The sequence below is a fragment of the Melanotaenia boesemani genome, chromosome 13 (assembly GCF_017639745.1).
Source record: "Melanotaenia boesemani isolate fMelBoe1 chromosome 13, fMelBoe1.pri, whole genome shotgun sequence".
Taxonomy (NCBI): domain Eukaryota; kingdom Metazoa; phylum Chordata; class Actinopteri; order Atheriniformes; family Melanotaeniidae; genus Melanotaenia; species Melanotaenia boesemani.
In genome coordinates, this window is record NC_055694.1 from 11,938,228 (window position 1) to 11,960,819 (window position 22,592).

Below are 22,592 nucleotides of genomic sequence, written 5' to 3' on the forward strand. Positions count from 1 at the left end.
CTGACATCAGGCAAATCAATGTGTTTAAATGTAAGAGAATATGGGAATTATAAACATTTCAAATCTTTTATTTAAAAGCAGAGGTCAGATCCCATATAATATTTCCCTTTAACTATTTCCCTTTTAGCTGGAGCTACTCAGCACCACAATACATCTGTAATATTTAACTCCTTACATTTTTTATGGATTTATTATGCTTAACGCCATCTTTAAAAGGGTCAAAAATCATCTTACTACACATTTACTTTTACTACTTAAGAGATGGGACAGAGGATGTTTAAAAATGATAAAGATAAAGTCCATAATATGGAAATGATGACTCAGGAAACAAATTTATTTTAATTTCAGATACACTTATTTTTTTGTCACAAGAGACAATCACAATAATATTTCAGATTAAATGCTGTTATTGCTTAACTCTTTATTACAATAGACAAATCCACATAGCTACATTTCTCTGGGAGGGGTTCTTTGGGATTTACATTTACAAATATATATATATATATATATATATATATATATATATATATCCCTGCATAAAGTCTTCTTCAGTTTGAAAAACACCCTACTTAGCTGATAAGGAATGTACTCATTGCACATTGCTCATTGTCAGTGATGCAGAGCAGATTACAGACGAAGCTTTCTTTTAAGTACATTCTCAGCTATTTGCAGATTCTTGTTCAATATGCAAACAAGATAAGTGAATTTACTCCCATCATAAACTCTGTTAATCATAAACTGCTTAATAGTCAGCATTTTACTCATTTACTGTACGCCTTTATCTCTAACCACGTCACATGCCGCCTTTTGAATTCTTGCCATCGTAATGGAACATTTTCTTTAAAAACTGCCATCTAAAGGGAATATCTTTTTGGAAATCATGGATGTGGTATTGGTACTCACTGCATGTGTAGCTTGCACATCTGTGGTCACATCACTGATACTTTAAGTTTCTTTAGTACATAATACACTGAAATCAGGATAATGACTTTCACAGAGAAAGCTTTTCTAAACATTTAGCTTTCCTTCCCTCACATTGTTAATTGTTTTTATTATGACAATAATATTTTTATTATTAATCAATTTTTTATCATTTTTCTACATGGAATCATTTTTAATTTCAATCAATTTAATTTACTTTCTAAGTTGTTTTGAAATTATTGTTATGTGAATGTCACCCCCCTCAAAACTCAAGTTTATTTAAGCTATGATATCACTGTAAGGGATAAAAGGGGAAAGAAAAAAACTCAATCCTTTCAACCTAATTTCGCTGTTGAATTGTGCAGGTAAATGCGACTTGGCTTCGGTAGGGGGCAGTAATAAAATATACACCGTCGTTGCTGCAGTAAAATTAATCAAAGAGGAAGAAGACGAAGAAGACGGAAGGAGGTTGTCAGGCCACGACCTGCTACGGTAGTTGCTAATAGTTGGGGCGGAACAAAGGTTACATAACATCGAATATTGGGACTTCATCTTAGCTTTCTTTATTCTGCGAGGAGAGATACCCCGAGACGAATCGCCTGAGCATCATATTAACCGTGATATTTTGACTTTGGCACATCATTTCATCAATTTTAGACGGTAACGTCATTGTTTGCTAATTAAGCTAGCTCGTTGCCGCGGAAATGCTGTTAGTGGCCATATTGGCACTGTGAACAGAACGCTTATTTTTCAACGAAAAACGATCTGCGCCCCTGTAATCGCTTTGAAGTAATGGGGGTTTCTATTTATTATCCCTCATATTTTTTGCATACTTATTTGTACCTTTGTTATTCGTGTAGTTGTCGTGGTTCATTTATACAAACCTTCAAACGAGCTGAAATTGAAACGACGGAGATGTAGCTTCTGGACGTGGCTAGTTAGCATTAGCTTCATGTCGAGAACGCGTGTATGACTTTGCTAACCTCCAAAGTGATTCTTTAAGTTTTGTTTGAATCTGCTACTTCCACATTGTCTAAAAAAAACTCAAAACGTTTGTTGTCGTATTTTGACTAAAGTCTGAAAGGAGAAAAGCAAGCTACTTTAAATATGTAGCCTCTTCTCATTTCCGTCGGGCGTTTTTAGTTGTCCTTTTAAGAGTCCTTATGTGCATTGCATTGATTGTAATTTTTTCTTCTTTTTCTTTGTTTATAGGATCAAAATGGCTGATGACTTTGACGTTGAGGCCATGCTGGAAGCACCATACAGAAAGGTGGGTAGAAAGTTACACAAATGAGGCCTGTATCATTGTTATGTTGTACTCCTGTATTACCTCGTTATATTTGCTATTGTGAAAAAGTTAACTTACTTGTTGTGTGGTGTGATTAAGTATTAAAACGCAATACAGAATTATCAATAAATCCACATCTATCTCTCTTTATAGACTTCCCTAATGATATCTCACCTCTACTCCCATGAATTCATCTTTGATTCCACTGTGAACTGTGAAAAAAAAGGAAGGTAGTTATTGCATATACTGATGTACTGTGGTTCACTTAAGGACTAAAAGATTCAACTTAGATCTTCCAATCCCTATTCGGTTGCAACAAGGTGAATGCCAGTGGTTGATAAGCCCATCTTTACCTGTCCAGCAAAGGAGGCAGTATTCTAATTTACAAACTGTATGTTGCTACCCATCCTCAGTGTGCAGTCTTCACCGTTAAGAGTTTTGTTTGCAGTAGAAAAATGTCCAGCATTGTTTTTTATTTTTATTTTATTTATTTTTCAAGACTATATTTGGCACACTTGTGTATTTTGGCCCCAACTAATTTGCTTATGGAAATAATCCAACTCTTTTTGTAAATGTTTGCTCGTTTGTATATGACCTAAGATTACGAGAAAATTCCAGTATACTCGTAACCTTAAAAGCACTTGTGCAACAAAATCATAAATGAATAGATTTTACGCACAAACATTAATTATTGTGGGCATAGCCTGGTTTAGCTATGTGATACAGAATATGTTAAGTTTTTTGTTTGATTTATTTTATTTTTTCACGTAAATATGAATACTGCCTCTTTGCCATAGTCAGCTTTAATGTGAATCAGCATCTTGATTCTATTGCATGCTACACAACATTATATCAATTTATTAGAATGATTGTAAAATAGTTACATCTTTCTAGTGGCATTGTTTTATATAAAAAAAATTGCATTTTCACTAGTTATTTAACCCATCTGAAGTCAGAAGGTTGTAAGTATTAATGCAGACTGCAGATACTGGTAGTGTAACAGGTGGCTGATTTAATCTTTTTATTTATTTTCTTGGGCATCAATATTACTAAGAAGTGTGAATCCCTGTTTGCTTCAGGGCAAGATGTGTGACAGAGGTGGCATCGAGCTCTTACAGTCCAAGAACGAAAATGGGTGAAGATCACTGGACTGACACCAACCACACAGGATCTCTTTTAGTGGCCATGGGCTATGCGTGGTCCCATGATTAGGCACAAATAGTGGCATTGGTACGACCTGTTAGAGGGGGGAGGGGGATGGTGGAGATGACCTGACAATAGTCAAAGCTTCCTAAACTCTGCTAATATGTTGGAAACTTTCCCTTAATTTTGCATTGTTGCATTAAGTACTGAGAAGCCTTGTAAAAATAAGAAACAAGAGTGGGAAGGGAAGCTATTGGGGTGATGGAAGCACACTGTCCAGACTTGACAGTAGGAAGTTTGTGTTATTATTATAATTATTAATTGAACATATTCTGCATTTTCTCTTGTCCCACCCCACCCCCTTACCTTTGACGACTTGATATGTTTCATCTACGTCCTCATGATGTTCTTCTATAAACCTTGCTTAGGATGAGAACAAGTCCTCTCATGCAAACGGACATGATGAGCACAACAAAAAGTAAGCTTTAAATATCTGTTGTCAATAACAATCTGTTTTGTAGGAAGTTATATATATATATATAGATATATATAATTTTTTTTTTTTTTTTTCTTTTTATTGCTATTAGTAGTATCTATTTTCCTTGACTGCCAGCTGCATTCATATTGAACCAGAATTGGCTCATGACTGGTACTGACTTCCCAGTGTTATGTGTTTCAGGAAGAGAAGGAGCAGAAGCAGGAGTCGAAGCCCAGGCTCAAGAAAGAAGAAAAGCAGAAGCAGATCCAAAGACAGGAAGAAGAGCAAGAAGAGGAGCAAGAGCCGAGAAAAGAAACGCAGCCGTAGCAAGGAGCGCCATCGCAGTCGTTCCCGTAGCAAGGATCGTTCTGGGCGCTACAAAGCACGCAGGAGCCCCATGTATGTGACCACCTCAGATAAAGGCAACACACACCCAGTTTGAATTTTGTCTGATATTTCATTGATCTGCTGCAGTCCAATAACCTTCAGATTTTTTTTTTCTTTTTTTCCCTAGCCGGAAACGCTCCAGAAGTCGGAGCCCCTTTAAAAAAGAAAAGAGTCCTGTCAGGTACGATGAACTGTCATGATTGAGACATTGAGTATTTCTACTTATGTATTTAATTCCCCTATTTAGTAAGTTGTCGTGCTTTTAGGGGCTTTCAAGATCTACTTTTTAATTTCTTTCATATATTCTTTTTCTTCCAAAGGCAACCAATTGACAATCTAACACCAGAGGAGAGGGATGCCCGCACTGTCTTCTGCATGCAGCTTGCTGCAAGAATCAGAGCTCGAGACTTGGAGGATTTCTTCTCAGCTGTTGGAAAAGTAAGTTGATTTATTTATTTCCAAGTTGACAGCTAAATATGATCTGTAAAGTAAATTATTTTTAAAATTCGGACTCTTTCCCTTTGTAGGTAAGAGATGTGCGCATAATCTCTGACAGAAACTCTCGAAGATCAAAGGGTATTGCATACATAGAGTTTGTGGAGTCATCTTCTGTGCCACTGGCAATTGGACTCACTGGCCAGAGACTTCTAGGAGTGCCCATCATTGTCCAGGCCTCTCAGGTCAGTGTCTTGACTTTCATGCACCAAACATAGAAATGGTAATCACTAGTCTTGCACAAATTAAATGTTTTTTTTTTGTTTTTTTTTGTATTTATTTTTCTTATTTAACCAAAAGCAGTTAAATCTTCTATATGTATTTACAGGCAGAAAAAAATAGAGCTGCTGCTGCGGCTAATAATCTGCAGAAGGGCAGTGCAGGTCCAATGCGGCTGTACGTGGGCTCGCTTCACTTCAACATCACTGAAGAAATGCTGCGAGGGATCTTTGAGCCCTTTGGAAAGGTCAGGAACAAACCTCACAAACACTTAAGTTACTCATTCGTGTAGATTTGTTTATCACAGTCATTTTTACTGTTTTTTCTTTCCCAAGATTGAAGGAATTCAACTCATGATGGACAGCGAAACCGGGCGATCCAAAGGATATGGCTTCATTTCGGTAACTTGAAGTTGTCATATTTTATTGTGCTGCTGTAGTGGTCTCCAGGTTCACTCTGTAACCACTTGACTCTTTAAAGTTTGCAGATGCAGAGTGTGCAAAGAAAGCATTGGAACAGCTGAATGGTTTTGAGCTGGCTGGACGTCCCATGAAAGTGGGACATGTTACAGAGCGCTCTGACTCGTCAACTGCAAGCTCATTCCTGGACAATGATGAGCTAGAGAGGACTGGCATCGACCTCGGAACCACAGGACGTCTGCAGCTTATGGCTCGGTTAGCAGAGGGTACGTTAAACACGTCAGATAGTTGATTTTTTTTCTTTCTTTTTTTTTCTCCCTTAATTGCAACTTTATCCACTTTCTTGGGATACCTGCTACATGCCTTTGCAACTTCTCTCTTCCTATACAGGGACTGGCCTGAAGATCCCGCCTGCAGCTCAGCAAGCTCTACAGATGACTGGGTCTATGCCCTTTGGGAACATGGGTGCTCCAGCAGGTGAGTGCCAGCATGATGCTACGTGGTTTTTATTTTTACTTTTGAGAAAAGTCACTGACTATTATTCTTTTGACAGTTCCAGCTCCAAGTCAAGCTTTGAATCTGCCTTCACAGCCACTGGCCACACATTGTCTTCAACTGTCCAACCTTTTCAACCCACAAGCGTAAGGATATTATTCAGTTTCACATTTTCCCAGACTTGGTTAAAATTATAATCCAATTCATATGGATATACCAGTTGTAGTACTACTTTGTATTGGAAGCGAGAAATTTCTGAAAAGTATTTTCAGTTAAACTGATGGCTAAAAGTTGTGGATTTAGAGACCCCTGCTAGGACTATTTTTGTATGGCAAGCCAGCATTTACCAACCCTTCTGGTATGAATATGGACATGTTGGTATTGTTTAAAGACGCCCCCCCTCCTCACTCTCTTAGAGAAAATGATCCTGGCTGGGCTGTGGAAATCCAAGATGATGTGATTGAGGAGTGCAACAAGCATGGCGGAGTTGTTCACATCTATGTTGATAAGAATTCTGCACAAGTAAGTATAAAGGGTTGAGTCAATTTTCAAACTATGTCAAAAAAGGTTATGTTCAGACCTCATTTGGACAGGATTCAGGTTTCCTTCTCAATTTTCTGTTGAGTAGTTAATAATTTCTTCCATACTTTTGCTTATACAGGGTAATGTGTACGTGAAGTGCCCCTCTATACCTGCAGCAATGGCAACTGTAAATGCACTGCATGGACGCTGGTTTGCAGGTATGTAATGTGGAGCCTGTACAATCAACAGAAAGAAGCCAGTTTTTTTTTTTTTGTTTTTTTTTTTATTAATTGGTCCTTTTCTAACATTAATTTTATCTTCCTTCCAGGTAAAATGATAACGGCTGCCTATGTTCCTTTACCAACCTACCACAACCTTTTCCCAGATTCAGTAACGGCAAAGCAACTTCTAATGCCATCACGCCGATAGTCAGACAAATTTCAGAGAGCCAGTGTAAATACATGTTTGCATTCAAAGAAATGTCATTGAAGCAGATGCATCCGATTTAGTTGGCTGTGTGTAATAAAGTGGCCTCACATTTACCATTTAAAATTAGATTTTTTTTTTTTCTTTTATTTCTGAAGTTGCTTTCAATTTTTGTGGGTTTGTGTTGTAAACTACCACTAAGAAGTAATCTGCAGGTATCTATTGGTCTGTTTTTAAATAGCCTTTTCTGCTTGTAAAATCCGAGTTTTAGATTTAAAACACATTACAAAGAATTACAGAAATGTTGGGTTATTAGGCCTTTAATGCCAAAAGTATATAAATGTCAACAATAATCCTTTGTAACTTTATACAGCCATAAATTCATTTTGTATGAAGGCTTCCAATAAATTTGGTGACTTCACAATTTATGTTCCTTTTGTCCCCCATGTTAGGAGTTTGTCAATCTAGGATAAATTTAAAATTAAAGTGTTGACTGCGTTGGACCATATCTTTTGCTATTAGTAATTTTAATTTTTTTTTTTTTTTTTTTTTACAAGTTTAAATAAAACCTGTTGGCTCTTTTATATTGAATATTGAAGATGCATGGGCATTGGTGTAACTCATGAACACTGGGTTGGGTCAACATAACTCAGTTTACACAAGATGGAAATAAAGATCAGTTTGATATGAATTAAATACATCCTTATGATACAGTGGTGATCCTCATGTTTGGAGTATCAATTTATTGGTTGTAAAAAGACCAATTTTTATAGACTGTTTGGTGTCAATCTGAGCTTTTAAGATTTGTCCTGTTTAATCCTGTTGGCTAAGACTGCAGAAGAGAACACATAGGGACAGGGAAAATCAGCCCTTGTTTTATGTACTGTGCAGTACATAAGCTGACTTCACAAAGGCAAGTTTCCTACTAGATGCAACAAGTACCATTTTACAGAGGATATTAAATGCATAGAAAGGCACAATTCCTCATTCTCGGCAGTGGAGTTGAACCCTGTGAAAGATATTCCATTTAATTCTTTCAACAAAGATGCTTTATGGACGGTAAAGGTGTATAAACTGGCCATAATTAAAGACAAACTACAATATTGTCAAGATACATGTAAATTATGATTTTACTGGAATATGTAAAATGGATTAAGACTTTCTTGCATTGAGATTACTTGGTCTGGAAAATACTGGCTATGCACAAACACTGCACCCTAAAACTGAACCCTGACTTTTGTAGTACATTTGTTGATAATGTTTGCACACATATAAAAGTTCTGTTCACACCTGCAAGCTGATTTTGCTCAGTCCCATGGAAGATGGAGCCTATCCCAGCAATTAGTAGGTGAGAGGCAGGGTACACTCTCGACAGGTCACCAGTCTATTACAGGGCCAAAAACCACTCACACTCACTCCTAGGGAGAGTTTAGTGTAACAAGTGAACATAATATGGATGTCCTTTAATGCAGTGGTCCCCAACCCTGGTCCTCAAGGCCCACTATCCTGCAGGTCTTCGATGTCTCCCTGTTGCAGCACACCTGATTCAAATGAATGGCTCATTAGCAGATTTGTGCAGAGCTTGTCACAGAACCATTTAATTTGAATCAGGTGTGTTGCAGCAGGGAGACATCTAAGATCTTCAGGATATTGGGCCTTGAGGACCAGGGTTGGGGACCTCTGCTTTAATGGCAAGAGTAAGCCAAAATACCTGGAGAGAATCCACGCACACACAGGGATAACATGCAAACGTCACACAGAAAGGCCACTGTTCGAACCCCTCCCCAGCCAAAATTCAAACCAGTGACCCTCTTATGAAGGTAAAAATGTGCCAAAATGAACTTGTAGATTTGATGTGAAAACTTGTAGAATACAATGTGAGAAGTTGCGCATCAAAAATCTGAACTTGTATGTCAAAATTTTCTGCTGTAAAGAAAACTCACACACGCGAACCGAATTTGAAGTTAGAGAAAAAATAATCCATCTGACAAATTATCTTCCATAGTTTACTTGTAATTAATTTTTTTTTTTTTTCAAGTGTTCATTTTGCTTTACAACCTCAACTTAGCGATTACAACTTCCTGAATCTGCTTCTGCAACTCACAAATGTGGTCTCGCGAGTCACAGCGTGATAAAACTGTGGTCTGACTTTTGGCTCGTTCCTTGCAAGATATTTGTGCCAAAACTAACTTGTGTTTGAGGATTTTAACCAATTTGGCACATTTTTACCTTCATATCCTCTTGCTGTGAGGCTATGACACTAACCACCACCACCAAAAAAAAAAAAGGTTTGATTTACACAAATCATTTTCAGCACATTGTAAGTAGTTGTTTACATTAATATACAAACTGTTTACAGTTATGTCCATCCAGGTAAATATTCCAACTACACCAAAGCCAGAACAAGGCCTTCACTATAGCAAAATATAAATTAACCATAAGATTAAAAGCACCGACTGGTAAAGTGAATAGCACTTCTAATTTCATCATTCATTGTTCCACTGGTACAGGCTGGCATCCTGGCATTCACATGGCCATTACTTGGATACTTGCCCATTAGTTAATCCCATACCACCAGTATGCCATTTACTTTCTTTACCAGTACGCCCAGTGGAAATGGGTCAATGTTTTGAAGACACGTTTATCCTTATATGGTTAGAAGAGCATTTCAGAGGTCCATTTATCTGACAAAAGGTCACTAATATGTAGCAGTAAAGGGTTTGAATTAATATTTTGGGGTTTTTAATGAGGCCAGGTACTGAATGAACCCTAATGGTTGGTTCACACATTGTCTGCTCTATGTGCCATTACAAAGCAACTAAAGCACACGTTTGACTTGCGGTTTCCTCATCTCCTGCTTCAAACATGGTCCTGGATGGTGCTAGTCTGAAAAGGTTTACAGCTTTAGTGAATTATGCTGTAGCATTTACATTAGTGTTTAACAAATGACACAAGACAGGTTTAATGCATATACAGGAAACTTTTATCTTCTAACAAAACATATTCCAACAACAAAACTGCTTTAATTTCAAAATACTTTTTACTGTCATTTTCTATTTCCTTCTGTCATTTTTTTTCTCCCAAAAACAATTGTGCATATTTTCCCCCCTCCTTCAGGACCTTGTTGACACCTGGAAACAAAATTGATATGGTTAAGTCTTTAGTGGGAAAAATATTGGTAATAAGCTGTAACCTAAAGCAGGCATTTATTGAATCATGTCTTATGAGGGTTCCCTTCTCCAAAGGAAAAAAAAATGTGCAGTTACATTTTGATAGCAACTGAGGCCTAGACCTGGTGTAATTATGCATCTTGGGTGATCTGAACCCAAAGGGAAAAAAACAAGCGTAGTAAAACGAGGCAGCTGAAGAACCCGTTTCCACACAAGTCTGAATTTTATAAATACCAAGAAGAAAAATTAATAATTTGTGAATATTTAAGAGTCAAGTACATATAAATGGTTTTCAGTTTGTTCACTGACCACGTTCACTCTATTAACAACATTAAATGACATAAAAATAAAAGCAAACTTTAACATAAATGAGACTTTCAAAACAAAAACTGTGCTGTTGGCATGGACTCATGTCAGGAGAGTAGGTGGTCCCTCAATGTGACCCAGCACAGATTTACTGGGACCATTAAGAATTTGGGCTCCAACGATGTTGTCCGAGTCATCAGTTCCGAGTGTGCTCAGTCCTTCCTGAGTGTGTTCACACCTGCATTTAGCTCTGAATAACTGTAATTCTATTAGCCAGATTGCTTGTTAGCACCAGAGCTTAGCAAGGCCTGAGCATTTGAAATCAAATATGAACACCCATCTAATTCAGTCTGGGGGGGAACGTTTGGAATTGAACATCAACTTTCAACACAAACTTAAAACTGTTAATCTTGAAGAAAACCTGTGGGATTTTTCAACCTGGGTAATATTATCCATTGAGCCTGGGTACCAAGTTTCAATAAGCACAAAAAATGTTTGCAGCTAGATCCATACTGACATGAACAGCAACAGCTAAACGACTGAAATTTAAATAACTGGACAACATGGCAAAGCACAACCAAAAGAGTCGGACTGTATCTAAAGTGTCTACCAACATTATAGAAAGGATGCATGAAATATACGTTCTGTTTTCCAAATCTGCTTCAGTGATGTTATGCATGTTGTGCTATTTGAAGACGTTATATTTGATGCTAATATTTTAGCCACCAATTAGAGGTTCCAGAGAAGAAAGGTTTATCCATTTTTAACTTCCAATATACTGAACAAAGAAATCTCCAGCATTAGCATACATTTTGCCAGTGCCATCCCCTTTATTGTTGTGTGCAGACATTAACTGAACTATTTTTACTTTAAGAGACACATCTTTTTAAATGATTATTAGTTTGGTCATTTTTGTGGTATTATTTAAAGACATTTTCATTTTAAGTTTGGACTATGTAACTATGCTGTTGACGATGCACTTGCAAATTAAATCTGACTTTTTTTCCTTGTTACATAAAATTTAATAACAGTTTTAAAACTACACAATCATTTAACATAAGGTTTAGTTTTATCTAATATGACATGTTCAGATATTGCATTATGTGTAAGCAACTGTGCTGCAACAGTTTGTGAAGTTGGTGCTGACCTGAAAGCGCTTCACTTCTTTGGAGAAAACTCCTTCGCCTTGTGAGCCTGCAGCACAGCAATGGCCTCGTCCACCTGACCAGAGGAGAGAAATAGGCTATATGTATGAAACATTGCTTAAAGAAAAGGCAGCACAAATCATAATAAAGGCTGCCGAAGACCTTCACTACGTGCCACCTCACAAATCATCAACACAAATAATAATGGTGGGCGTAACATAAATATGCCTTGGAGTTCAGGGATTCTGGCGACTCGAGCATATGCAGGAGCTCTGAGTTGTCAATCTCCAACAGCATCCCAGTGATTTTTCCAGCCAGGTTTGGATGGAGGGCATGAATCAGCGGGTATAGTCGCTCCCCTGTGCATCACAGAAAAAATCAGAGGTGTGAAAACAAATACAAAGAGGCTGCTTTAATCTGCATGAAAAGAAAACCCAGAAGCCACACCAAGAAGCTGTTTCTGATCCATGAGTGGAGCTGCAGCCAGAATTGAGGCTGTGAGCGGCTCTGGGCCTGAAATGTGCACTGGAGGCTCCATCACAGGTACAGGAACAACCTGAGTACATCGAGCAAAGATACCACCATGAAAATGTTTATCCATTGTATTTTTACTTAACTTGTTATGGTCCCCACAATATGACATTACATATGGTATAGCACAGACAACAGTACCTGTGGTCTCGCCATATGTGCAGGTACGGTACCAACATGCAGAGGGTTTCTCACAGATGAATACTTGTACTGACCGCCTTTGAGCACAGCAGGCATGTCAGGGCGTCCTCCTAGAGTCTGTGTCCCGACGTTATCTGATGACAGATGTCACGTGTTATATAACAGCATCCGTAAAAGGTAGCTGTTTTAGTAGAATGGTGTTTGTGCTGCTGATATAGTTGAGGTACTTGTCTTTTGTGTGGCAGTTATGATGCGTGGAGCCTGAGTGGAAGCCTGTCTGACTGTTGTAATAGTGGTCGATCCACGGCGAGAAAGAGAACCACCGACAACTGGGGTTGAGTACGGGCCTAAAAACATTACATCAGCTATACATTATACCATATACGTGGACACACACACACACACACACACACCAGATTCACTTAGATCCCAGTTTGGATGAAAGAAATTCACCCTGCAGTCTCGGCGGCTGTCCTGTCCAACGAGGCACTGCTCTCATGTTGCCGACAGTGTTGTGGTTGAAGTAGGAGCGAGTAGGAGGCTGCAAGAGAAGTATTTGTTTTAACTGCAAGACATGCACATCAAGTACTAGATCATTTTGAGTGTTTGGTAGTGCCAATAAAAATCTAATTTTAACTGGCTTCAGACAAACGTCAAATATGTTTCCAGTACATGCAAATTTACTTGAAACATTCTATTAAATAACGCTTTATTTGGTGGCCACGTTAAGGTAGAAATACAAATTAAGCACTCCTTCATTTTCTGTACCACTTAGTCCGATTCAGGGTTGCAGGGAAGCTGGGGCCTATCCCAGCAATTATCAGGCGAGAGGCAGGGTACACCCAAAAACCAGAGCATTTACATTAACATACACGTCTATGGACAATGGAAGGAAGAGAGAGGGAGAGAACCCACGCATACACAGAGAGAACATGCAAACTCCACACAGAAAGGTCCCTGTTTGAACCTCCCCATCAATCAAGGCTTGAACCAGTGACCTTGCTGTGAGGCCGCAGTGCTAAGTAATTAAGTTATAAGTAAGTGCTAAGTAAAAAAGTAAGCTAAAGTAATTTTCCCACTTCACTGTTCCAACATCCATACCTGCGGTACAGTCATGTAGTATCCAGACTGGTATGAGTCAATGATCGGACTGGTCATGCTTCTCATAGTAGCAAGCCTCTGCATGTACTTGTTGGTAAGAATCGCTTTACGCTCCTCCCTCCGCTGAGCCAGAGCGACATACAGCGGCTTAGTCGCAACGATTCTCCCGTTCATCTCAGTCACAGCTTTAGTTGCTTCCTCAGGTGAAGAGAAGCAGACAAATCCAAAGCCTTTGCTTTGGCCGGCATCAGTCATCACCTATGGTAAAACAAAGAACTGTGATGTAGTTGGCACTGAACCAACCAAAACGGGTCTTGAAGTCCAACCAAAATCAGAAAAAGACTATTCATGTTTGGCCTCGTTAACTTCATTTCATTTGTAAATACCAGGGCCGTCAGTTATTGAAACATAACAGTGATTAACCGCGAGTGTCCCGAGTTAACCTTTAATAATCACCTTTTTTTAATCCATTTCTAAATGTACCATAACATGACATTTATCATGTTTGTAATACTACTATAAGCAGTTATGTACCTGTAGTTATAGATAAAAGGCACTTTGTTTACTCATGTGAAGTTGAATGACCTTACAGACACACACACACACACATACCACTTCCAACAGCCTCGCTTTCATTTTCAAACAAACATACAATAACAGGAGTAAAGTGCCTGCAGTGCTTCAGTATCGTTTCTAATTTCTCGGGTTTTCAGCAGTTAAAAGGTTGCCGCTTGTAGAATTAAGACATCTCTGCTGGAAGCTATCCAGCACGGTTCATTTTTAGAGGAGGAGGGCGGCTCTCTGAATCAGTCGTTTACTCACATAAGGTGGTATTTAAACCGCAACATACTACGTTGGTAACTCAGTTCACACTGACAGATAAAAATTACCTTAGTATTTACCAGAGAACCATCTTGCAGAGCTTCAAAGTTAAACATGTAAAAGACCGGTTCTGTGCCCATTTCTGCTTCAGAACTACAACAGTATTTCTCCATTAGTTCCTGAAACTACGCAGACGATGCGTTAATCTTGTGTCAAAAAAATAGCGGCATTAAGAGGAATTTGCATTAAAATGTCATTAGTCTATCAGATGTCAAAATTGACATCTGATAGGCTAAGTTAATACATTACAATATTAAGTTAATACTGAGTTAATACATGTATAGTTTTTGCATTTCAGATTTGTAACACAAATACCATGAATAAAGATGGGATGGAGGCAATTTAGAGGCAAGAAATAAACTATTTTTAGTTATATCTAATTTCACGCTCATTGAGAAGAATAAGAATACATGCTTTCACATAAGTCTAATAAGACCACTGGATTTGTCACTAGTTTGTTTTTATTTTTTTGTCTAAAGGGTTAATTCTATATGTTGCACAGCTGCATTTATCACTGCTTTGCTCTACTATGTTTTCTTTAGGGACGGGCAGATTAATATTCTGGAGTCAATAATTTGATCTGAACCAGTCAAAATATCGGATTTGATGCTTTTTTATTTATCAAGATACCACTCTGCTGATACAAAACAACCATTTGTTTTCACTTCTGAAAGATTTAGGCATTAAAGTTGCATGCAAAGTCTGGCCACGGTGTATTCCTTCTGTGTCACATGACTGTGGTAGTTTAGTAGATGTCATAATGATGCTGCAACTGTTAGTGTTGTGGTTTTGTTTTGATATTTCACTGGTTTCCCTCAGGTTATAGAGCATTATCTTTCATTTATCATATTACTATTTTTTTATTTTCCATTTAATAAATGTGAAAAACCTTATATTAATCTGTACTTTAATTTTATCATTTTAAAAATATTTATTTTTATCTTATTTTTGTTTTAATTAACTCACCAGTATAATTTATTGTTTTAAAAGCTTTTGAGTTTTATTTATATGTCATACTGCCCTTGCAATAAAGATATTAATGCACATTGTACAATCGCGATTTTCCTTTAAGGGGCAAAAAGTATCAATAATGGTATCGATGACCTTAAACTGATGGTATCGTAGAAAAAGGGAAAATGTTGGTATTGCCCATCCCTAGTTTCCTTATTCACCCGCTCAGCTGAGTTTGACTGTTCTGCACAGGTTGCCACGCAGATAAATGAAGTCATCGTGCAGGAAAGGTATGACACGTGATATTACATACAATATTGTACACCTCTAGCACAGGATCACTATTTTGTTAGCAAAACACATGAATGTTTAAAAACAGTTTTTCCTTAAGAAAATTTGGCAGGAATTTGCATATTTCTTCATCAAACAAGTCAAGGAAATCTAGAGGGAATTCAGCGAGTACAGGGCAAGGGTGAAAGCGCTCATTGGACACCAGTTATCCCCAGAGTTCACTGCATCCCAAAATGAGATGGATAACTGAACTGCTGCAGTGCATTCTCATCGTCAGAGCATTTTAAGTGTTATGTTTGCAGGCATGAGAAGCAAACATTTATATTGCACCTAATGAAATTAAGTTGACGAGAAAGCCATGAAATACAGCTTGGAGTTCAAATGGGAGTAAATTTGCATGAGACGTGTCAGTCTTATCAGTGGCCTTTTCATTTAATCACAACATAGTGGTTATTTGACAGAATCTGTACAAATTTTACCTTTGCACTCGTGATGGTGCCATAAGGAGAAAACTCCTTCCGGAGTCTCTCGTCATCAATGTTATCATCCAAGTTCTTCACATACAGATTAACCCCCTGGAATTAGGACAAAAAAATAAATGTTTTTCTGCATCTCAAGAGTAAAATTAACTATCAGCAACTATCAACTGCAGATGGCAAAGGGAAAAAATTAAATTAAATTTCACAATTGTCTGGTGCTGAGATATAAATATTTCATTTATTTAATTTTTTTTTTACATCTGAGCACCAGACAATGCAATGCAAGCTGCTAAGAAAACAGAAGTAGCTTCAGAAAAACTCAAAAGTACCAAAGTGAATAAGAGTGTGGACTTCAGAGCCTGCTGATCAATTAGCTGATGACTGCTGGAGTAAAAAGGAAAAAGTCCAATACTCAAAGATGTAAGTTACAAATGAAATCTAAATGATCATACAAAAATAAGATATTTTTTTAAAAAAAGTCAGTGTCCACACTGAAAATTGAGAGATGGTGCATCGGTTCTCAGGAGTTTTTCCTGTCAATGTCACTGTAACAGCTCATGCTGATAATTACAATGTTTAAGTAATAATTGTGACGAACCACAAATTTGTCCGATAAGCTTTCATTTAAAAAATAATTATTACAGCCGTCACACACTCTGTAACTGGGGTCTCGGGTTTCTTTTATCCACATTTGAAAACTTTCAATTTATTATAATAAAAAAATATAATAAATAATACATTTCAGTTATGACAGTGATATTTTGGGGGACTGGAACAAAACCTTGGAGTGGGGATCTTTTTAATCTTCAGCCCTTTAGTGTTCCTGTTAAGGCATCTCTTTTAGAAAAAGCAAAACCTAATCAAACAATATTATGTTTCCTCCCCCCCATTGTAAATGCTGCTGAACCATTAATAAAATTAACTCCATACCACTCTAAAACGAGGGCAAATGCAAGTCTGATATAAAAAATAATTCACAAATCACCATATTTAAATTTCCTTGTTGCACAGCTACAAAAGAGCAGCACCTGATAGCGCTGGATGCGGTCTTGTTTGATCTGCTCAGATTTGCGCTTCAGCTCCCCCTGACGCTCCTGACGTTTCTGCGCCCTCCCTACGTAGAGTATCTTCCCACTGATCTCCTTCCCATTCATTTCATCAACAGCCTGGAAAACAAAGAGGAAAATCAGCATGTTGCGTTTAAAGGAAAACATCAGGATGCTCCCACTATCACAGGTTATATACTTACAAACATGACCTACTTAAAAAAAGAGGTGGTAACCATTTTCTGTAATTACTGGAAATATCTATCACATGCATCCAAACTTGTTTGTATCCCTCCCAAATAAATAAATAAATAAATACACACAAAAATGTGGATTAATATTAGTAGACTGTTCTTTGCCTATGCAATAAAGAAATTAAGGCAGCTGCCTTTTAAAACAGTCTTAACAGATACGCAATGAGAAAACAATGAAACTTGGTACAAGTTACCTTCTGGGCATCTTCATGGTGAGCAAAGTTGACAAAGCCAAACCCTCGTGAATGACCCTTTTCATCCTTCATCACCCGCACACTGAGGGTCCTCCCTGACAGCACCAACAGAACCATCATGAACACAGTGATCATTATAAACTGCTCTGCCACTGGTTCAGCCAGTCAACTTGTTAAGGAGAAGGAAGTTTAATTACCAAAAGCAGAAAAGACTTCTGTGAGCTTCTCATCGGTGTAGTCTTCCCCAAAGTTTTTGATGTAAACGTTGGTAAACTTTATCGCTTTGGTGCCAAACTCCACTTCTCTTTCCTTGCGTGACTTGAAGTGGCCAACAAACCTGGGAAAAGAACCAAACCCAAAAAAGCAGAACAAGAATTTGAAAGTTGAAAGCGAGGAAGTAACTAATGTTTTAATCCACAATCTGTTATCTTTGGCTATGTCATGCAGTAAAAAGAAAAAAAAAAAAGGGGGGGGGGGGGGGGGGGGGGGGGGGGACAACACATGTTCGCATTAAGAACATAACAGGGGTGTACTTCAGAGCGAGAATGGTTAATGGTTTAGTACATTGAGCTTAAAGTCAAGGTGTTCAGCATCATGAAGGTGGTTATCTTCACCAAAGAGTTCACCACAGGTTCAGAGTTGAATTACATTTTCAGTAAAAAGCATCACATCACTGAAAACAAAATCAGACTGGACCAACATTTTATTATCATGCATAAATATTGAAGCTTTACTGATGTCTGACAATTTTGCATTTAAAGCTGATAGGGAATAAATATCTGTTTATCACCTGGCAACTTAAAACCCCCTTAATGAATTTAAACACAACAAAAAGGAATTTTAGTTGCCAAATTTCATCATGAAACAACATCTATTCAACATTCGGCAAACTGTGCATCGTGTTACCATGAGAAACATACGTTTTTCTCATGGATAGAAACCAGACTGGGTATCATAAGACCAAATAAATAAAATTTGTCCAACAATTTTTCCACTTTGATGTGGTCTGATATTAAGGTAATTTCTACATTTTTATGAGACATCTGAGGCAAACGCACTTTCTAAAAATTTGATTTTTAGAAAGTGACTTAAAGTGGTCACGTTTTATCTGACCACTTTACACAAGGAACAATTTTCTGATTGCCACACCTCTCCCACATTAATTGTAGCAACATTGTTGTTTTTTACCGTAATGGTTCTAATATTATCCACACCTTTCCATTTTTACAGCCTGCCCTTTTTGCGAGGTCAAACTGCATTTTTGGCAAAAGTGACAAATGATGCATAAATGTGCCTTTTGGTGTGAGTGCGCACACACAGAACCACAAATGCAAAACTTAAATTAACAAAGAAAAACTAGAATTACTATTGTTCCAGTTATCTGTGCATGGATGTTTTTTATCTCATTTTTTTTTTGTCAAAATCCAGTTAATCTGGTCTAGTTTTGTCAAGCTTAATTTGTAGTGCACCCCTAAGATTAAAACAACATTACAGCCTTTGCCTTAATTAACAGGTTTTTGCACTTACAGGGCAACTGCTTTGTCCTAAAACTATAATACACACAAGAAAAATAAAGAGACACAGATCCTACCTATTTGCTGCCCTAAGCTGGTAGAACTGGCATTTTTTCCACAGGAAACAGTCTTTTGGGTTCACAGTGCCAGACTTAAACTGTTTACCTGTCTTTCCACTGAGCAAGAAAACACAAAGAAGTCATCTGCATAATATTCTGTGGCATCTTATAGTCTAATAGTTATCAGTATTCACAATTTAAAATAGATAACATTTATATAGCCTGCTCTGCTCTATGCCTGAGCTATTTTTTCAGATGGCTTTTTTGCCAGTGCTTGAAGACTGAGGTTGCTAAAGCAAAATCCACTCACACTTTCCTGTCATTCAGCAACATCCCATTCATCGTTTCAATGGCCCGGTTTGCAGCCTCCTGAGTTTCAAAGTGAACAAAGCCATAGCCTTTGGATCCTCTCTCATCACAGACAACCTAAAAAAAGAAAAAGATACATTTATTTATTTATTTATATATATATATATATATATATATATATATATATATATATATATATATATATATATATAATGGCATATGTAAACATTAATTCCATACAGTTCAGACCACTTACCTTGCAGGACAAAATATTGCCAAAGGCAGAGAAGGTATCATACAGTGCCTTGTTGTCAATAGACTCATCCATGTTCTTGATAAAGATATTTCCTACGCCAGATTTCCTGAGTCCTGGGTCACGCTGAGACCACATTATCCGAATTGGCCGACCCTTGATGACATCATAGTTCATCGTATCCAGAGCACACTCCGCTGAAACAAAAGGTTTTTTTTTTTTTTTTTTTTAAATCCCTGACTTATAAGAGTCAACTTCAAAGATTAGAAGTCTTTCTTTCACACTTCAGGATTTCAGGTCAATTCCAAGCTCACGTATGACTGCAGTAACTAAAACATGACATGGAATACTGTATTGGCCTAAATTAATTTGATTTTAATGCAACACCTATAATGTCATGATTAGCATCATGTACATTTTATGGTATGTTTTACATCGGTTTCTTTGTGTGCCATCTTACATGCGTTGACCGCCATATAGTGGTCAAAACACCACATGTAAATTTTCACCAAGATCTTGTGTTGATGATGGGAGAGTCTAACCAATGTGCAAAGCCAATCTCCCGCAGATACCAAAGATTCTCTATGGGGTTCCGGTCTGGACTCTGTGGTGGCCAATCCATCATTATGACAATGAAAATAATGTCTTATGCTTGCTGAACCACTCTTTCACAATCTGAGCCTGATGAATCCTGGTATTGTCACCTTGAAATAACCTGGTCCTTCAGTAAATTCAGGTAGTCGGCTGATCTAATTCTTTGGGCACATAATGTTACTGAACCTAAACCTGACCAGCTGCAGCAACCCCAGATCATAACACTGCCCCCACACGCTTGTACAATAGGCACTATTCATGATGGCTGCATCGATTCATCTGCCTCTCTTCTTACCCAGACCACTCTGGAACAGGGTAAATCTGGACTTATCAGACCACACGACCTTCTTCTATTACTCCAGAGTACAATCTTTATGCTCCATAGCAAACTGAAGGCTTTTTCTCCAGTTAGCCTCACTGATTAGTGGTTTTCCTATGGCTACACAGCTGTTCAGTCCCAATCCCTTGAATTCCCTTCACAGTGTGCCTGTGTAAATGCTCTTACTTTCACTATTAAACAGAGCCAAACAGTTCTTTTTTTCTTCTATATTTCACCAAATGTTTAAGCGACTGCCAATACCATCATGCAGGATTTTCTTCTGACCACATTTCTTCCTCCAAGATGTTGATTCCCCACTATCCTTCCAGTTTTTAATGAGTTGAACAGTCATTTCTGCAATCTCAGATGTATTCTGCTTGGTGCATGCCAATAATTTGACCCTTCTTAAACTAACATCTTTTCCATGACTACAGGATTCGTGTCTTTTGACATGTTTGTTTAAGAAATGCAAAGCTACTCTATGCATCAGTTGGGGTTAAAAACTTGCCAGCTGAAATATAACTGCCCAAACAGTAAATATCCAATAGGAGGCTCATACCTATTTGCTTAGTTAAATCCAGGTGGTGACTTCATTTTGTCCAGGCAGTGTAAATAAAATGGTGCCCATTTATGCATTTTCTAGTTTAAATCCAAAGAAGTGTCACATGTTGCTTGCACCTCTCAACAAGAGAAGGGAAATATCACCACAGTTTTTTAGGATCATTGTCTGGGATGCATAACTACTATTACAGTGTATTATGATTTTCCATTATGTGAAAAGAAGCTAAATCAAGGTCCCATACCCACCCTCATTAAGCACCCAAATAAAATGACACATTTTTCTTATTTATGGGAATATAGTAAAGCTTGTCTACCCAAGAGATAATCTGCATCTGCTCAAGTGTAAATAGATTCGGATAGGGTGCAATACCATCAGCTGGTTGCTGGAAGTTTATGTAGGCGTATCCCAAAGATCTGCGGGTAATGATGTCACGGCACACTCGGATTGACATAATGGGTCCAGCAGGAGAAAACTTCTGGTAAAGAATGGCTTCTGTAACATCAGGGTGCAGGTCCCCAACATACAAAGAGGCGAGAGGATAAGTTGGTCCACTGCTGTTCATCTTATGTTAACAGCTAGAACAAGAAAAGGAAAGGAAATGGAAAAAGTCTTGCATTGTGTTATTTGTTATGTTGTCCTGGCTCATTTAAAAAAATTTTAAAGATTTTAAGCACATTTCAGTTTGTATTTCTAGTAATCTCGTCATTTATTCATTAACATTTGAATGTCAAAATTTAAGGGTACCCTAACTGATGTTCATCAAACCTAAATTTAGTAAACACCCATCCCCGATTCCTTTTCTTCAAGTAATAGCACAAATTAAAAGAAATTTTAAGTTCTTGGCTTGCCGTTCAATGACTTTTACAACTATATCCTAAAATATGCCTACACATTTAAATATAAACATCAAATAAATACACAAATTAAACGTTAGCACGTTTATTTTAATGGTGCTAAATAAGGTCCAACAGGTAACTGCGAGCTGAGAGGCAATGAAATTGAGGAACATGACTTAAGTCTATTAGAGGTGTTCGTGCACCAAGAAGATGAAAAAGGATTACAAGAAGAAATCCGATATAAACATAAAATATAAAGGGAGACGTGTGGCCACTAGCCAGAATGCTAATGTGTCGTTATATGCAAAGGCATCACACAAGGCGCCAAAAATAAATAATCTAGACAGTTATGGAAAAACGTTTTTAATTAATTTAAAATATTTCAAGTTTAAGAATGCTAAGGAAATTGAATGCGGGATTAATTTTTTGCTAACACTTCTAAGCTAAATTGGCATCTCGCATTGTGAATGATCCTCACATCAAAACTTCTTACGCTTTACTAAATGAGAAACGTACTTGAAGCTGTATTTAATATGTAAGTCAACTAGATAAACTTACATTTTATGCGTAGGCCTCGGACTTCTCGGTGTAGCAGTTTGTGAACACTTTCAACGCGCGCGCGAGGTTGTTTTGATTTAATTATCACTTGGGAACACCTGCACGCCTCTCGCATGCATGTTTCAATTAAGCTATGAGGAAAGCCGCGAGTTAAAAGGACGTCACATTCCGCGATGAAAAATAGTTCTTTCCGTGTTAGCAATAACCAGATTTGGACGGCTTTTGCCTGCTGGGTAACAACAGAACAGATTTTACATCTATATAGCAATAACTGAAATCATAGATTGGAAGTGACATTTTTTTT

At 37.7% G+C, this 22,592-nt stretch overlaps 2 protein-coding genes across 5 annotated transcripts; one reads left to right on the plus strand and one right to left on the minus strand.

Annotated features, from left to right (window-relative positions):
- The first annotated feature begins 1,371 nt into the window (after positions 1–1,371).
- On the plus strand, positions 1,372–7,510 carry rbm39b (RNA binding motif protein 39b). 3 transcript variants are annotated; one of them, XM_042003672.1, is made up of 15 exons: positions 1,372–1,581; positions 2,134–2,191; positions 3,781–3,830; positions 4,032–4,229; positions 4,345–4,398; positions 4,538–4,655; positions 4,745–4,897; positions 5,041–5,178; positions 5,267–5,332; positions 5,412–5,616; positions 5,741–5,827; positions 5,904–5,991; positions 6,262–6,367; positions 6,507–6,585; positions 6,696–7,510. In XM_042003672.1, exons 2-15 carry the CDS (start codon positions 2,141–2,143, stop codon positions 6,794–6,796), a joined length of 1,494 nt encoding a protein of 497 aa, XP_041859606.1. In that variant the 5' UTR covers positions 1,372–1,581; positions 2,134–2,140; the 3' UTR covers positions 6,797–7,510. The 3 variants fall into 3 exon arrangements, with proteins under 3 accessions (XP_041859606.1, XP_041859609.1, XP_041859607.1); XM_042003675.1 differs by having other exon boundaries at positions 1,425–1,443; XM_042003673.1 differs by lacking the exon at positions 1,372–1,581 and adding an exon at positions 1,664–1,710.
- A 2,243-nt stretch (positions 7,511–9,753) lies between these two features.
- Positions 9,754–22,416, minus strand: LOC121652346 (embryonic polyadenylate-binding protein-like). Of its 2 annotated transcripts, XM_042005086.1 has the most exons (17): positions 22,289–22,416; positions 21,264–21,469; positions 19,423–19,616; positions 19,168–19,283; positions 18,876–18,974; positions 17,482–17,621; positions 17,285–17,379; positions 16,819–16,956; positions 15,791–15,886; positions 13,188–13,445; positions 12,540–12,627; positions 12,314–12,433; positions 12,087–12,220; positions 11,862–11,970; positions 11,643–11,773; positions 11,417–11,490; positions 9,754–9,924 (listed from the first exon to the last, which is right to left on the minus strand). In XM_042005086.1, the coding sequence occupies exons 2-16, from the start codon at positions 21,454–21,456 to the stop codon at positions 11,428–11,430; spliced, it is 1,974 nt and encodes a 657-aa protein (XP_041861020.1). In that variant the 5' UTR covers positions 21,457–21,469; positions 22,289–22,416; the 3' UTR covers positions 9,754–9,924; positions 11,417–11,427. The 2 variants fall into 2 exon arrangements, with proteins under 2 accessions (XP_041861020.1, XP_041861021.1); XM_042005087.1 differs by lacking the exon at positions 18,876–18,974 and having other exon boundaries at positions 22,289–22,415.
- Between the last annotated feature and the right edge of the window lie 176 nt (positions 22,417–22,592).

Excerpts from the sequence above, each read along its gene's own strand:
- LOC121652346 (XM_042005086.1), bottom strand. The coding sequence starts at position 21,456 with ATGAACAGCAGTGGACCAACTTATCCTCTCGCCTCTTTGTATGTTGGG. Across the intron at positions 19,284-19,422 it reads GCAATATTTTGTCCTGCAAG|GTTGTCTGTGATGAGAGAGG; the intron begins GTAAGTGGTCTG and ends TTCTTTTTTTAG. Across the intron at positions 16,957-17,284 it reads ACCATGAAGATGCCCAGAAG|GCTGTTGATGAAATGAATGG; the intron begins GTAACTTGTACC and ends TTTGTTTTCCAG.
- rbm39b (XM_042003672.1), top strand. The coding sequence starts at position 2,141 with ATGGCTGATGACTTTGACGTTGAGGCCATGCTGGAAGCACCATACAGA. Across the intron at positions 4,898-5,040 it reads TCATTGTCCAGGCCTCTCAG|GCAGAAAAAAATAGAGCTGC; the intron begins GTCAGTGTCTTG and ends ATGTATTTACAG. Across the intron at positions 5,333-5,411 it reads AAGGATATGGCTTCATTTCG|TTTGCAGATGCAGAGTGTGC; the intron begins GTAACTTGAAGT and ends GACTCTTTAAAG.